The sequence below is a fragment of the Podarcis tiliguerta genome (assembly GCF_965153285.1).
Source record: "Podarcis tiliguerta genome assembly, chromosome: 5".
NCBI lineage: Eukaryota > Metazoa > Chordata > Lepidosauria > Squamata > Lacertidae > Podarcis > Podarcis tiliguerta.
The window spans coordinates 35,760,382-35,777,429 of record NC_139538.1 but is presented as its reverse complement, the minus strand read 5'-3'; the positions used below and the strand labels follow the sequence as shown (position 1 = coordinate 35,777,429).

At 46.1% G+C, this 17,048-nt stretch overlaps 1 protein-coding gene across 2 annotated transcripts in view; it reads left to right on the top strand.

Annotated features, from left to right (window-relative positions):
* AMOTL2 (angiomotin like 2) overlaps positions 1-17,048 on the top strand; it is a 20,497-nt gene extending 3,449 nt beyond the window's left edge. For both annotated transcript variants that reach the window (XM_083443239.1, XM_083443240.1), the window contains exons 2-10: positions 2-841; positions 4,081-4,348; positions 7,817-7,961; positions 9,464-9,556; positions 11,283-11,578; positions 12,093-12,385; positions 13,041-13,240; positions 13,613-13,789; positions 14,818-17,048. In XM_083443239.1, the coding sequence (XP_083299365.1) occupies positions 93-841; positions 4,081-4,348; positions 7,817-7,961; positions 9,464-9,556; positions 11,283-11,578; positions 12,093-12,385; positions 13,041-13,240; positions 13,613-13,789; positions 14,818-14,876 (2,280 nt within the window). In that variant the 5' untranslated portion in view covers positions 2-92 and the 3' untranslated portion in view covers positions 14,877-17,048. The remainder of the gene's footprint in view (position 1; positions 842-4,080; positions 4,349-7,816; positions 7,962-9,463; positions 9,557-11,282; positions 11,579-12,092; positions 12,386-13,040; positions 13,241-13,612; positions 13,790-14,817) is intronic.

Below are 17,048 nucleotides of genomic sequence, written 5' to 3'. Positions count from 1 at the left end.
GGATCATTTGGCTGGGCCGCCACTGTTAGATTCCGGGGATAGTATCTTCTGTACCTTTGGAAAGCGCTTGTGGGCAGCCAGTTGAGCTGAGAATGAGGACAGCTGAGGATTCCTCTGGGACTGTCCTTCACCGCCTCATCCAGGAGCAGCTGAGGTATGGCAACCTCACAGAGAACCGCACTCTCCTGGCAATACAGCAGCAGGCCCTGCGTGGAGGAGGAAGCGGTGGCAGCCCACGGTCCTCCCTCGAGAGCCTCACCCAGGAGGAGAGCCAGATGGTCCAGCAGTCCACGCGGCAGGAGCCACAGGGCCAGGAGCACCATGGCGACCACTTCTACCTGGAGAACAATATGTACCACCTCTACCAGCCTCAGCACAAGGGAGAGGAGCTACCCACCTACGAGGAGGCGAAAGCGCACTCTCAGTATTACGCCTCGCAACGAGGCCAGCAGGTTGGGGTTGCCGCGCTCGGGGCGCACACTGAAGGCGGGCAACGCAGGGCCTACACCTCGGACGCCAGCAGCCCACACCAGGACGAGTCGCTGAAGGAGCTGAAGCACGGGCATGTGAGGTCGCTCAGTGAACGGCTGCTGCAGATGTCGCTTGAGAGGAACGGAGCCAAAGCTCAGAACCACATGAGCTCCTCTCACAGCTACCCTCAGCTCTCTAGGCACCACCATCTCTCTGTCCCTAGAGGGAAGCCCTCTGAGGCACCAGAATCCCGAGGGCCTCCTCCAGAATACCCCTATGTCATCCCTTCGCAGGAGGCACCAGGGGGTTACCTTCCAGACCCCAGGCATCACTTCAGAGAAGGCCCAGCATTTCAGCATCCTGAAATCAGGTAACCAATCACACTGTTGCTCTTTACACACCCTCGTGTGTTTCAGATGTTGGTGAAAGATGGGATGATTCCACAAAGACTTAGGTGGTGGACTGGGTTAGTCATGCAGTTGACACAAGGGTGGAAATTCATGATTGGCAAGTGTTCGGAAGGTGCTTGAGGAGAACTGATAAGTTGCTTTGCATGGTTGTTCCTTTGGTTGGAAAGTACCTTCCCTTTTTCCAAGAATGGAAGTGATTTTGAAATGTAATGAATGGAAGTGGGATGTGGTAGAAGGGAGATAACACACTCAAAAATTTGTGTACCTGATCAGCTTGAGAGGTATAAACTAGCTTCCATTGCTGTTGTTTTTCCATATTTACCTTTAATTGTGAAAACCACCTTCCTTTGTGGGCTTGAATGTTTGGTTCTGATTTGATTGATTGAATTTGTATACCACCCTATAAACTGAACTTTGGAAGGAGGTACTAGTGAATGTAGAAAGGTAGCAAAGCGAAAAGAGATGGACATTTGCCTAAAGATGCTCATTTTCCCAGGAAAGCAAAGAAGCAGCAGGTTGCATAGAAATATTTGAAGGAACGAAGCACCCTACAAAAGAGAAGAGGGTTGCTTCATTGACTTTTAGCCTCAGCTATGAAGCAACTAAGTGAAAAGGCTCAAAGTTCACATGGCTTTGTTTTGGGATAGGGCGGGTCAGGGCTTCACCATTAGCCAATCAAGTCATGCACAAAATGATGGGGAGGAGTCAAAGAGTTGCTTTTCTTCCTGTACCATGTACAGCTTCATATTTAGGAAGATGGCATATGCAAGATTAAATCTAGGACACATGTAAGCAAGGTGGGAAAGGAAAGCAACAAGGTTCTGCTTAGCAGAAACTGCATGTGGTTCTTTGCAAAACCTTTTCTGGTTAGAGGGTGGTAAGTGATGAGTGTTTTCAGAGGTGGATCCAAGGTGACCAAAGTCTGCCCTGCCTTGAAAATGGGGGACTTGTTTTGGAAAACCATTAAAATGATATACACTGAAATTCAACCAGGGGGATACGAGGAAGTCACTTGACAATGTTACTAAGTTTGGTTTAAGTATGGTTGAGATTTATGTTTGTTTAAAAAATATTTTGGAAAATCAATTTTAAAAAATTGAAAAAGAAAAAAAATGAAAATGGGGCACTTATCCTATCTCATTAACATGCCATTGCCCTTCCAAGATTGTGAGTTGCACTGCCATACTATATGAGTATGCTGAAGGTTGATCTTCGGCATTGTACATCATTCTGAAGTTGTCATATGAAAGACTTACTTGCTCAGGAATATTCTATTTCTACTGATGTCTTAGGACATTTATAGCTGGCTTCACAGCTGCCTGCCACAATTTGTGACTTGCTGGCTAAAGCAGCCCCTTTATAGAAGCATGGGGTGGAGACTGGGAACAGAACCGTGGCTTACTTTCTGTGAGGCAATTGGTAGTGAATGCTGACAGGAAGAGATAATGTTGGAGACAGGAAATAAGCCTCTTTCCAGGGGAACAAAAGGAGAGGGTGGTGGCTACATGCTGAGAGGAAGGTGCGTTTATTCTTGCTTGCTCCAAGATCACTTCACAAGAATGTCTGAATAAGCCTCGGTCAGATGAAATCATATATTCTTGGACAACACCTTCCCATTCAGGCACCAGGAAAGTGGTCATTTGAATTCTAAGAATTTCAAGCTGTCCTTCTGCAGATGTTTGAGTTGTGAGCAACCTCTTTTTTTAAAAAAAAAAAAAAGTCAGGCTTGTACATATCATGGATTCTTCTAGATTTACTAAATTGCCCATTTCATATTCTCAGGCCATACTTGATTATTGCACGTAGATAACGAGCATTTAAACAAGTTCACAAAATTAGTTTTTATTGGACATTTGAACATACCCAGATTAAGCTGCAGTCCTCTGTCTACACACTTCAAAATAATTATGGAGAGGACTCAATGGGGCTTGCTTTTGAGTAACCATAGGTATATGCCATCACAATTGATGCTCACCCATTGACATAAATTGGCTTACTTCTCTGACAACAGGATATTATGCATATTTACTCTGGTCAGTGGGCTTTCCTCTAACGTGTTTAGGATTGTAGCCTAAGTAAATGCATTTTGCATCCAGGTACAAGTAACTTCAGTAGTAATCTTAGCTGCCACAGAATTACCAATCAAATCTGCAGAATAATAAATTAATCTTAATGTATACAAATTTTTCAAACTGGCACATTCTCCTTTATGGATTGTGCAATATATATTCCATTGTGAATCAAAATACTGGTTTCTTTAATGCCAGGAGCTGTAAAAGTTTGTGGTGAGTGGCTGCTTCTTTCAACACAATTCTGTACTCCTCTGTGTTTTAAACATGTGCCAAATGATGAGTGAGGTAATATTTGCTCTACAAACACAGGGAGTCTGGGAAGGAGTAGCTTGTAAGGATGCAATGCTTGCGAAAATATTATGGCTTTAAACGTAGACTCCTCTTTACCCCGGTTCTTATCCTCCTCTTAACTATTCTGATTGACCCTCACTTTCCTTCGCAGTCAAACTTGGCCAGTGAAAAGTTACATTTTTTAAATCAGTGGTTGGCACTGACTGATGCCATAGAGTCCATGTCTTATGAAATAGGGGCTGTGTCTTTCTCAAAAAATAAATTGGGAGGTATTCAAGAATCTTTTCTGCCTATAATAATTCGCTGATGTGCCTCCTATAACCCTGGGTGGGGGAGTGGGAAGAGTAATTTATGAAGGAATACAATAGGAGTCTAAAACAATCTGGCTTGCTTCCCCAGACCCTTGGAGTGGTATTCAGTGTAGCGGTATTGTGATATTTCTCCTTGTGAATTGGAAAGTTCTCCTCCAGGGTGCAGACAGGATGATGGTTCAGGGTGCACACAGGAAGGCGGGTGGAAATCCCATTGTGTTAGCAAGAATTTAGTTGAATTGCTGAGCTTGGGAGTAAGCCTCATGGATTTTTCGCTGACTGAACATGTATAGGATTATACTGTTAGCGAAAAGTCAATGTGAAAAGTCCCTGTACCATTAGGTTTTAAAGCAATAAGTTCAAGTTGCCGTATCCTTGAGGCCTAGTATTTTGGGCTGTTCATTTGAGTGCATCAGGTACCTGCTTGGAACCAGGGTTTGCACTGTACTGCTGCAAAAATCAGTGCTCAGGCCTTCTTGCCTAAAGTGCTTGCCTTTAATTCCTTCACCTCTGCTTTCTTTATAGAGTGATGCAGGCCCAGATGCCCCAAGCTTACCTGCCCCACCAACAGGCTGCCCTGTGCCATAGTCCTCTGGGGTCTCTCACTCCTGCCGGGATGGAGGCTCTTATGTCAGCCCAGGCTGCTTCTGCCAGTAGCCACTTGTCCCAAATGAAAGCCGTGTTGATGGACAACGAGACGTTGCTGAGAGAGAACGAGAAGCTCCGCAGGGAAAACGAGATGCTGCGGAGGGAAGTGGAAAACTACGGCGAAAAAGCCAGCTGCATACAGAAGGTAAAAGAGCAGGCATAGTAGCTGTTGTTTTCTGAGGAGCTCACTCGACCCAAAGCACTTGCAAGAGATGCAGACCCCCTTACGGGTTGCAGCTATTCCAGGCAAGATACTCCATGCCTGACAATTGCTCCTCAAAGTGCAAGAGCTGGGGTGACGAACGTCCAGCCCAAGGGGCACGGTCTGATGCGGCCATCTTGGTCTTCCAAGTGTTGTCTGGCTGTACCGTTCACCGGGTCTGTGGTGCTCTCTCATCTGGTGTATTTGCTTAGCTGGAATGTAGCCTTGAGTGGTGATGCTGCTGCTTGCTTGTCTGGATGGAGGGTGGAGAGGAGGATGGGGGTGTTTGTGGAAGCCTCTGGTCATGTATGAGTGGAATGTAGCCCACTGTACAAAGGTAAGAATTGCATTCTTTGCTCCACCCACTATTGTCTCTGGCCCTACTCACCACTGACCTGTAGCCCCTGGGAGGTTGCCCATGAGGGAATGTGACTGAGAAAGAGTCACAGCCGCTGTTCTAGAGGTTAAATCCATTGTTTGACGTAAGAACCACTTCTTGACTACCTCTCTTCTAAGTTGACATAGCTGGTAGCAAGACTGCAAACATGCCTTCCCCACCATGGCTCCTCCCAGAGGTGCGGCATCTATTACCATCAGCCATGCTGGCTGAGGATGCTGGGAACTGTAGCAAACCAGAAAAAAGAGAGAAGCAGCATCTCAGGATGCTGGATATTTTATTTATTAAAAAAATCCAAGCAGGAGCTATAAAAACTGGTGCCCTCCAGACCTTCTTTGCTTCAATTTTGCATACTGAGTATGTATGTTGAGGATATATCACATAAAATTACAGAGCATAAGCATAGGTTTTTGTACACAATTTAAACAGATGAATGTAATTTCTTTGAAGCCTAAAACCAATGGAATAATTTTATATCCTCAACATACATACTCAGTATGCAAAATTGAAGCAAAGAAGGTCTGGAGGGCACCAGTTTTTATAGGGGAGCTATGGTAGGAGAGTTGCTTTTAAACTGTAGGAAAGGTTCACAGCTAAAGTTGCTTTCTTTGGATACTGTGTTGAAAGAACCAGGAATGTTAAAGTTGGAATTTTTTCTTAGTGTTTCTCCTCTCCAATAGGGCTAGAGAGCCTAGCTTGTATCTCCCAGTAAGATTTTAGGACTAGGCTCAGTTTTTAAGGAAGGTGGTCATGTCAACAAGCTCTGGCCCATAAGTGCAGGCCATCAGGCCGGGGGGGGGGCACATGTGGCCCTTGGAACTCTCCCAGTTTATACTCTTTACTAGTCCTGCTCTACATACACACACACACACACACACACACACACACACACACACACACACACAGGTGTTTTTGCTTGGTTGGAATGTTCCTTGCAACTCTGATCATGCATCCTGCTTACTTGCTTGCTTGCATGGATGCATGATAGAACCATTGGTGTGTTTCTAGCCTACTGTACAAAGCTAAAATTTACATTTGTTGCTTAGCCCAGTTTTGACTCTGGTCCTGCCATCAAAGGCATGTGGCTCTCAAAGGTTTCCCAAAAGCAAGTGTGGCCCTCAAACTGGTCCCCTTGATGTAGCAGACCCTCCAAGTGTCCCTGTTTTCCAGGGATGTCCCTGATTTAGAGAAGCTGTTCCAGTTTCTGATTTGATCCAAGAATGTCCTGCTTTTCCTTAGGACGTCCCTATTTTCTCTGGAGAAATGTTGGAGGGTATGGTAGGATGTCCTTATTTTCATTGCTGTCTGAAGGCAATCCTGCATAGGGAAGGTTGTTTTTTTTAATGTTTTATTGTTTTTATATATGTTGAAAGCCACCCAGAGTGGCTGGGCAACCCAGTAAGAGTGTCTGGGGTATAAATAGTAAAATTATTATGGAATGGGACATCCCTATTTTCATCAGAGAAATGTTGGAGGGTATGCTGTAGTGAAAGTGTATATCCGGGGCATTATGAACCAGCCATTGTGGCTGGGAGCAGTCCTGATGCTCCCTAGAAAATGCCTCACAACCCCAGCCTTGTCTTCAGGAGCATTTCCTGAAATCCTTTGACTCTTGTCTTTTGTCCCCCAGAACAGCTGTCATGAAAATACATCTCCCTTAATTTTGTTTAATCGCCCCCCCCCTCCCCATTAAGCAGCTGTGGAGCACAAGCACCACAGCACACAACAGGTCTTAAGCTGCAGCAGTTGTTGAGTGCATAGAAAAGAGTCCATTCACCACCTCTATTAGCAGTTGTGCCCTCTCCCTATCAAGCCCTCCCTGTTGGGGTCTGCACTAAGGCGAGTCACAGAAAGCCTTTTGTGCAAAGGCGCACAAGGAGAGGCCTGTTGTGTCCCAGCTTCAGCCAAGGGTGAGACTGCTCCCTTTTGAACTAGCGAGTTATTTGGGGACTGTAAGGGGCACGTGCCAGGGCTGCAGAGGTGGGGATGCAGAGGGAATGTGCCAAGCCTGCAAAGGAAAGGGGTAAAAATGGAACACATAATTGGGTGTCAGGACCCTGCCAGCTGGTACTGGGGTGGGGGTGAGGGAAGAGAAAAGGAAAGAGTGCAGAATATACAAGCACCATTTGGATTTGTCTAGCACTGATAGCCTCTCTGGGAGAAAAAGAGGGAGGGTGATGGGGTCAATTTTATTGCTTGTTTTCAAAATAAGCGCCAAGCCCTGTTAACTGCTGAGAGCTCAAGCCCCAGCTTATGCTAGATAGCCTAGCAAAGCAGCAGAGCATGGGCCACAGGCATTTTAGGAAATCCGAATTGCACACTGGCTTGTTTGATTTATCTTGGAATGGAATCCAGAAACATTGAGAGCTTTTTGGGCTGGTATTTTAGTTGTGTATCTGGGTGAGAAGGCGTGTGTGTGTGTGTGTGTGTATCATACATGAAATTAAGTGTCCCATACAAACTTTAAACTGCTTTGAAACCATTTTAATGGCCTTGAGTTGCCTCATTAAATCCTGGAATTTGTATTTAGCGAGGGTGTCCATTTACTCCAAATTCAAAAGTCTCAACTTTTTAAAAGTAAATATTTTTCCATTAATTGCTTGTATACATACACATGCAAAATACTGCTGTAATGGAGCAGTATTATTAACAACCAATCTGGCAACAAAAGGACAAGGTTTTGCTCAGAAACAGCATCTTGGGACACGTACATATTAAGCAACATCTTCCTGTATATTGCATTTTACATTTTATTCATGCCTTGCCATTTTTTCATGCTTTTCCTGTGCTTTGCCTTCCTGAGCAGTACTGCCTATTTGTTTCATGAATCAAAGCAGCCTACAAAATTCAAATCCATATTCCGAACCCAAGTTCCAGATATTAAGAGATGGTTGTCTATATACCCATTCAGTGTGCAAAGTACATATCTTGAGCAGTTATCTCTTAGGAGCATTCATATATCTTCTCATACAGACTATTCATTTTAACTAAAGTCTCTTTGCTGTCTTCTTTAGCTGGAAACAGAGATTCAGCGAATTTCAGAAGACTATGAAAACCTAATGAAGGCATCTTCTAAGAGAGAGGCGTTGGAGAAGGCAATGAGGAACAAGAAGGATGGAGAGATGCGGCGGTTGCAGGACTTCAACCGAGATCTGAAAGGTAAGATGACAGAGATGGCCTAGTATACTTGGCCCAATATCTGCGTAGAGGAGATTTTTGTTATAAGAAAGATGCATGCATGACTGAAGCTTCCAATCCTGTATAACTTTAAAATAGAGATGGGGGAATCTGTGGACCTTCAGGTATTGTACTACAGCCAGTGGCATAGCGTGGGTTGTCAGCACCCGGGGCAAGGCAAGTAATTTGCGCCCCCTAACCCGGGGCAAGGCAAGTAATTTGCCCCCCCCCCACTGCACTGTCCCTTCCCCAGATAGTCCCTCGCTCTCTCTCCGCACCGCACGCCTGGCACCCCCCCTCCGCAGTGGGCGGCGACCCGGCGGCTTGGATCAGATTCGCACAGCCAGCACTGCAGTGAGAGAGAGTGAGTGAGCCAGGTAGGGGCAGAGAGCTGCGAGCGCGCCCCCCCAGATGTTGCGCCCGGTGCGGCCAGCCCCCCCTGCACCCCCCACGCTACGCCACTGACTACAGCTCCCATCATGCCTGTCCATTGCCCATGCTGACTGAGACTGATAAAACTTCAGAGTCTGGCAATATCTGGAGTGTCGCAGTTTAGCCACTCCTGCTTTAAAACAAACTCCTTAGGTTGAATTGCATGTCTGCTCACCAGAGGCCCTGACTCAATTGCTATAATTGTGAATGAGCTACAGACTTGTGCATTTCCTCCTCCTCTTGCATGTGACTTCTCTATCTTGTCTGTTAAATTGTGGGCTTCCAGTTGTGATTTTGCAGTGTGTATGCTTATGGGAATCTGTTTAGCTATGAGCTGACAATAAAGAGGGAAGCTGTGCACATGAGAGCAGAGGAGCGTGCAAGCCCATGGCTTATCCAGTCCTCCAAACCATTGTCTGGAAAACTTTCCAACCTGCATTGTTTAGCTTGGCAGATCCTGGAAGCCACATGATAAAAACATTAAATACCTTGGGTAATATCAGACATTATTCATGCTTGGGAGTAGACCTCCTGAGATAAATGGACTTGCATTACTTATCAATATATTTCTGTGGGCATGCTCTTAGTATAATTAATGTTGGATATCTCCCCCTCAGTTTCTATACACTGGCACTAGAAGAAAAATATAATAAAGAAACCCAACAAAGCAAAAAATGTGGTAGGAGTGTCCCAAGGCTTTGAACTCAAAGTGTTGCTGGTTCTACTTTAAATATATATAACAAAGATTTTCTGATCCATCAAAGCGTCACTGCTAGTAGCCACGCAACCCTGTCATTACTGTCTGTAACAGAAATGGGAAACTTGTGGCCTTTCAGATTGCTGTTGGACTACAATTCCCATATTTCCTGACCATTGGCTATGTTTCCTGGGACTAATAGGAGTTGGAGTCCAACAACATCTGGAGGACCACATATTGGTAGCAGACTGCCATCACTTGACAGGCTATATACCACTCCTTTCTATTACTCCACGAACCTCTGTATGAAATAAATTAAATCCTGATTTATTTATTTTCTTTCAATTTGCCACAGAGAGGTTGGAATCTGCAAACAGGCAGCTGGCCAGCCGGGCACAGGAAAACCAAGAAGGGAACCAAGGGACTATGGCAAAACTTATTGCCCAAAGTAAGTCTCTTCAGAAGGCTTCTGGTGTTGTGATTGTAGCTCTAACTTAGTTGGGCTGGGTTTGTTTGTTTTTTAACACTGTGGTCCTTATTCCTGATGCTTTCCTGTGAATGGGTTGGGAAGGGAGGAAAAGTAAAGGTTCCTTTAAGATTGAAGAGGAGGCGTATCCTCTCTTGGAAGCTTTTTGCCATTCCCCAGAGAGCGCTAAGCTGTTCTTGGCACTTAAACTAGAGGCATTAATCACCACAGCCATCAGTGTGACCTGGATTCTTTGCATTCCAGTGGCTGTTACGGCTGTTCCAGCACACAAGTTACACTCCCTCTGTTGAGAGTCCTGGGCCCAACTTGTTCATTCTCTCTCTCTCCTTCTCTCCTGCTATTGTTCTGAATTTTTTGAAAAAGGAGAGATAGTTGCCAAGGGATGGGGATAGTACTTGTTCTTAAGTTTTCAATATCCAACTTAAGGAAATGCCTTCAGTCCTTGAAGATTTCTCCTGCTCCCTCTCAGAAGCAGATCTTTCTTCCTGGCCTTGTAAACGCAAAACTGATATTCTTAAGCAAGATCCCCTGTGCACAATGACTCAGAAATAACTTACTCCCTCATAAGTTTGTTAGGGCTGCAGTAAAAAGGGATATGCCCCAATGGCTACTTTGTTAGTGGCTCTTCATTGTTGAAACTAAATTATGGACCAAGCCCCAGTCCTTTGCTTGTATTGATTCAGCTTTATAACGACCCCACTTCTTGTGGTCTGGGAAGAAGCTCCCTTGCTCAGAGTTATGCGAGTGAGGGGAAGGGATCTCCAGAACTGATGTAGGAACTGTTCCTCCTGGTTCCTGGTAAGGAATGAGGGAGGCAGTTCTGTAGCCAGTCCAGACATGCACGGTATAAAACTGCAAACACTTAAGTAGTATTTATTTTAGGCATGTATATACATAGGTTTTCGTGCAATTCGCTTTTGTGAGGAAAGCGACTACAAATACAGTTAATTATAACAATAACTGAAGCTTTTCAGATGACTGTGCCAAGTTCCCCCAAGTTTTTTTCTTTTTGTTCATTGTGGGAAATGTGCATGGTGCCCCCATCATGATCATATCATGGAAAACGAACAGTGTGGGAACACCTAAAGCAGGGCATTGATACCTGAGAGCCAGTGTGGTGTAGTGGTTAAGAGCGGTAGACTTGTAATCTGGAGAACCGGGTTTGCGTCCCCGCTCCTCCACATGCAGCTGCTGGGTGACCTTGGGTTCGTCACACTTCTCTGAAGTCTCTCAGCCCCACTCACCTCACAGAGTGTTGTGGGGGAGGAAGGGAAAGGAGAATGTTAGCCGCTTTGAGACTCCTTCAGGTAGTGATAAAGCGGGATATCAAATCCAAACTCCTCTTCTTCTAGGATCCATAGTATAAAAGAGAGCATCTTGGCACAAATTGGTACACTCCCCTGCCCCCTGTGTATCAGTCAGCTTCCAATGTAACCTCTCCCTGCCCCCAACCCCATGGAATAATTAAACAAATTAAAGGTCAATGGCTACTAAAAATGGAGGCAACACCCATTTCTCTCCCCATGACTTGTTGAATGGCTGGTTTAGTTTGTGGTGACTAAAAGTTATTGGTTGATACTGTGTGGTTGGCTTTTGGCTGTGTTGCCTCCCACCCCCCACCCCCCAAAAAAAAGATGTCCATGGATTGGTAGTAACGACCTTGCCTTTTCCTCATGTTTCCTCCCAGATTATGAGCACCAGCAGGAAAGGGAGAAGCTAGAGCAGGAGGTTTCACGGCTGCACAGCGCAAACGACGATCAACGCCGGAGGGCAGAGCTGCTGGAACAGGCTCTGAGCAGTGCCCAGGCTCGGGCCGCTAAAACAGAGGACGAGCTGAGGAAGAAACGGGCGTATGTGGAGAAAGTGGAGAGGCTGCAGCAGGCACTGGGCCAGCTCCAAGCTGCCTGCGAAAAACGCGAGCAGCTGGAACTGCGTCTCCGCACCCGGTTGGAGCAGGAGCTGAAGATGCTGCGGGCTCAGCAGGTGAGAAGGAAGGCCGAGCAACCCTCTGCTTCCAAATTGGGGCTATTTAGTCATTTCTGAAGAGTTGCAATCCTATTTCTTCCCCTTGAAAGATGCCCATCAATTTCACTTTTCCGTAACTTGAAAGAAAATGCTTATAAAATATTAGAACAGTGGCATCTCCAACCCAATAACATTGGGGGTCTTGAAGCCTCAGGTGGCAAATTTGGAGCCACATCCTGAAGAGATTAGTATTACAAATAATACGATTAATAGAAGTGGATTGTTTTCAAACTAAAAGCGCCCAAATTCTCAAAAGTTATTTGGGTTACGGTTGTATACACAATAACCTAGAAATAAATCCCAGTGGTGTCAATGGAACTTAACTTCCGTGTGGACACATTTGGGTTTGCACTGTTAATTCTGGGTCATTCCCAACACCAAGCACATTATTGTAGGTGTGTTAATAGGCTGTTTCCACCAGTAGCCCAGAATGCAGACTCACTTGGGCCTCTCTTCCTCACTGATGATCTAGAGACAGATGGGAGCCCCTAGTGGAGCGTCACCCGAGCTGAACCCCCACGTGCTCTCTGAGCAGCTGAGAGAAAGAGAAGAGAAGATCTTGGCCCTGGAGGCTGACATGACCAAGTGGGAGCAAAAGTACCTGGAAGAGTGCACCATGAGGCAGTTTGCCATGGATGCCGCTGCCACGGCGGCCGCACAGCGGGACACCACCATCATCAACCACTCCCCGCGCCACTCGCCCAACAGCAGCTTTGATGAGGACCTGCTGCTCGCGAACCACAAACATCAGGAGATGGAGAACAGGTTAGTCCTGCGTGAGATGGCGTACAGTGTTCCTGGTCCACTGCTCTGGTCCCAACGCAAAGGGAATGAGTGGTCCCCTTGGCGCACTGCATGCCTTGAAAAAATGGCTTCTTTGCTTACATTCTGCAAAAACATGCCAGAGGGAAGCTTGTGCTCCTGGTGCCTCTGAGAAGTCCCTTAACTAGTTAACAGCAGGAAAAACAGAGACAGGGCTTGGAGGGAAATCTCCATTGAGCTGCAGGAGAACTAGAGTCCGAAGGCCTAGGAAGGTTTCTGGTCTGATCCAGGAGAGATCTTTTTATGTTCTTCTCCATTGTTAGGAGTGCTAATGGCTGCATGCTTCAGATTCTGCATTCCTCAGAATGTCAGTTGCTGGGGAAACAATTATCATATATATTTATACCCTGTCTTTCAAGGCAGCTTGCAGATTAAAAACAAGAACCACAAAATACAACAGCAGAGTTTAGAGCACTTGTCCTGCTTCTGGATTTTCCATAGGCCTCTGGATGGACCAGGATGCTGAAATAGATTGGCTTCCTTTGGTCTGATCCCACAGGGTTCATCTTCAGATGCTTCAAAAAGAATGCTTCCTGCATATTCTGAAGTCACCCCGCCTTTTTCCTCACATTGTGTTTCCTCCCCTCTCACTTCCCAGGTTAAAAGTACTTCATGCACAAATTCTCGAGAAGGATGCTGTCATCAAAGTCTTACAGCAGCGCTCTCGCAAGGACCCTAGCAAGGCTAACCAGGGCTCCCTGCGGCCTGCCAAATCTGTGCCTGCCATCTTTGCCGCTTCTGGTACCCAGTATTGGCCAGGTGCCTCTGTCAGCGAAAGTGGTTCCCGAGGGAGTCCAGGTAATAGAGGCTTTGCTTGGTGCTAGACAAAGGGAGGGAGGGAGTCTATATCTAGAATGTATACAAGGGTGCTTTTTCTACTAGCTCCTGTTAAGCTTCCCATGAAACACTTGATGGTAGCTATATTTTATATGGAATCTGCATTCTTTAGCACCCACTTGTTATTGTGCTGCTTAGGAGTCCGTTTCAGGAAGCACTTGTGGATGCTCATGTTCTAGATAAAATGCAGAAGAGGGTATTAGCATACAGTTCTAGGAACCCCAAAACACACACAAGGGCTTATTCTTGGAAAGCTCCTCAAATTTTGCAAACCTCTTCTCACTTCTGTTGTATTTGCTCATCTAAATGGGGCTCCTTTTCTCCTTCCTCCAGCACCCAAAGCCTCAGCAGAAGCAGCCGCCACATCAGCTTGTGTCCCTCATGCCTTCCATGCCAAACACGGCAGCAAAGATGGGAGTACGCAGACAGAAGGCTTACCCGAGGGGGCTCAGTGTGATGAACCCCAGCCTGAAAGCAGCGCCAGCAGTGGCAGTGCAGCAAATTCCCTAGGTGAGTGCCAGCGGTTGCTCTAACCTACAGAGTGCGGCTGTGAGGCTACCCCAGTGCCTGCCAATCTCCTAATGGGCTCTGCTAATAGCTGTGCTTGCAGTAAACCCTGTGAACTGCCTCCCCACCCCCCACCAGGGATGCCAGGCAAGGTTCACATAACTAAGAGGTGAACACAGAGCTGCTTTCAGCAGGCTAAATGCCAGGATCCAGATTCCTGCCATAGTGACTAATCATGAGTTTCGTGCAATGCGGTACAGGATTATCCTCTAGGAGCAGGTGGAGCAGAAAGTGGGGGGGGGGGCAGTGTGTTTGGAGGGGGGGAGAGAGGGGAGATTAAACAAAGGCTTATGCGGAAAGGCTGCGTTGATTAAAGCTCCCTAAATTCCTTAGTAGTCTCTTAGAGACCCTTTTCCACAATAAAGCCCAGATGTCCCCAACTTCCCATTGTTGAAATAGCTTGGCGCAGAGAGGAAAAGTTCTGAAGGAGGATTCAAGACAGGAAGGCAAAATCTTGTGTGTCTTTCTTCTCCTACTCTCTACCCATCCCACCCTCCAGAGATGATGGTACTTACCTCTACCTGTTTTGGGGGGGCTCTTTCCACACTCAGAGCTGTAAACCCAAGATATTTATCCCCTACAAAGAGAAGGTGCCTAGGCATGCCTAAGCTTCATACTGGGAGCTGGATTTGATCAGCCTCCACCAACATGTGGGTTGAATGAATGACAGATGCCCATGGTTAGGTCAATGTGACATGTGTTTCATTAGCATGAGGCAAGAGCTGCAGGTTTTAGTGCCTTGGCCCATCAAGTTTTTTCCCCCAGCGGGCTGCCTGTTTGCCAAGTTATTTTTCAATAGATGGCTCTTGAGCCTCCCTCACCCCCTTAGTTTCTGTCATTAGGATAAAAGGTTCGACTACAGAAGACACACTGAGGTCATTGATGGTTTGCACTGCTGCCTTGCAAAGCTTTGCACTCCTCCGCAAAGCACTTTGCATTATAACATGGGCTGTATTTCTTTTTCCTCGCAGAGATTTTGCCAGCTGCTAAAGCCGTGGACTTGTCGGACATGGTGGAGATTCTCATCTGAGGAACTGGGGAGTGGGAATCCTCCAAGCACATGACCAGATCTTGCCACTCCGTAGCAGATTGCTGCCTTATCAGGGGACGGTAACAAACCAAGAGAGCAAGGACCGAAGGAAGCCTTCAGAGAATTAGGATGGCGTGTGGCGTGCAGGGCAAAGACTTTTCAAGAAGGACTTGAAGGAAAACCCCACGCCGATCCTTTGATTTTTTTCAGGCACAAAGCTGTGGCGGCAGCATCCCTCTCTGTTTGGGTTGTGAGCATTCACGGTTGCCCAGGCAGGTCTCTCCCTTCCACCAGTGGACTGAGCAGCAGCAGCTGCAGCACCATCGATGGAGGCCAGTCCTTGCACAGAAGCAACTGCTCCATGACTTTCTTAGCCACTGGCGTTCCCAAGAGATGGGAAGGCAAACGGCGAAGCCAGGTTGGACTCTCGTGCTGCCTGGATATGGCCCAACACAGTGCAGGGCAGCAGCGGGGGGGACGGACCATGCTGGGGTTTGGCACCAAACGGGTTGATACTCCTGAATCACTGGGCTCCTGGCAGGTACCTGGACCTGAAGTGTAAGCTGTTGTAAGCAAAGAGTGTTTGTCTGGTGCTTGGTGTGGCTAGAACTAATTCCTTGCACCTTCTCCCCTCCCCACTCCCCCCCCCCCCCGTCCACTTTTCAGCTCCCAGGCAGAAAGACTGCTGCCGATACTGGGGATTGCTAGCAGTGTGTTCCCATTGCCTGGGGGATAGCACATGGCCTGTCACAGGTACTGGGGAAAGAGGAATAGAGGAGATGGGTCCCATCTCTGTCTTTATTTTTGTAAATAACTTATATAAGAACAAGCCCAAATAGTAATCAACATTTCAGCCACCGCCCCTCTGTTTGGATCTTCCTGTCCCTTTTATGATATCTGCAGTGGATCTGCTTGATCTCTCTTTGCTCCACATCACTTAAACAAGTTCCCCCCCCCCCCCACTCCTTGTTTTGTTTTCAGAATTTCTTCAGTGTTTGCTTTTTCTTTTCCTCCATTTCATATCCTGTTTGTCTGGAGTTAAATATCCGCCTTCAGAGTCCTTCAGATTCCATTTCCTTTGAAGCAATTTCCCATGATGCTTCAGACTGGAATTTCCCTGCTCTTTGTTTGAACAGCAGCCACAAGCCAAGTGCTTCTGTTCCTGGATTGCTGTTTCCAAGCTGTTGTCTTCTTTTTTTTAAGGCAGAGGCATCCCATGTGGTATAGATCAGCACAGCTGTATTGGGATGAATGGCCCTGATCCCCAGTTTGTATAAAACTGGTGCCATTCCCATCAGCAGAGAATGCCATGTGGTTGAAAGCAGGATCATGGTTTGGGCCTCTCACTGATCTGAGCGATGCTGATTTGCAGGCGAAAATCATTTAGAAATGAATTGGAACTATTTCAAGAGAGCGAGGGAAGTATGGTGCGGTATGTGTGTGGGGGTTTGTGCTTGGAGCCTTGTGTGTTTATGAAGTGGAGAATGTGGCCAGCAGCTAGTAGTAGTTTTCTAAAAGAGAAAAAGGGCATTTGTGGGAATGATGCGAGTGAATATGCAGATTCTTTGTGTCACGAATGTGCCTTTAAGAAAAAGTTCTGGGCAAGGACTGATTACTGGTATATCATTTCTCTAGAACCACTCCAGAATCTGCAGTACAACGCAGGAGCCTTTTACACTCCCCTGCCTACTGACAGCTGGCTTCTGGCAGTAGTCCGTTGCAATATTCACCAAACCTTGGTGCTTTCTTGATTCTGCCTTCACACACCTTTGTCTCTGCTAAATGTGTGCATTTGCTGGACAACTGCATTTTTTTAAATAAAAAAAATCCCCCTTCATATAAGTGTGTAAAAAGGTGTTCAGTTATTGTGCATTGTTTACAAAGTAAAAAAAAAAAAAACAAAGCAAAAAAGTTATGAGAGAAAGATACACAGCTTAATATATTTTGCATTAATATTGGTATTCCTGTTTTAAGTATTTTTGTGCTGTGAACTTTTTTCTGCCAAAGACAGTGAGGGGTGTTTTTTTCCCTTTATTTTGGGTGCATTTTAAGTTATCTTAAGTATTTAAACGTAAACCTGACCGTTTTATTATGCCGCCCTATACCGAGATTGCTGTAGCATTCCACTTGGTATAACAATATTTTAATAATAAATAAATATTGTCTAATAAA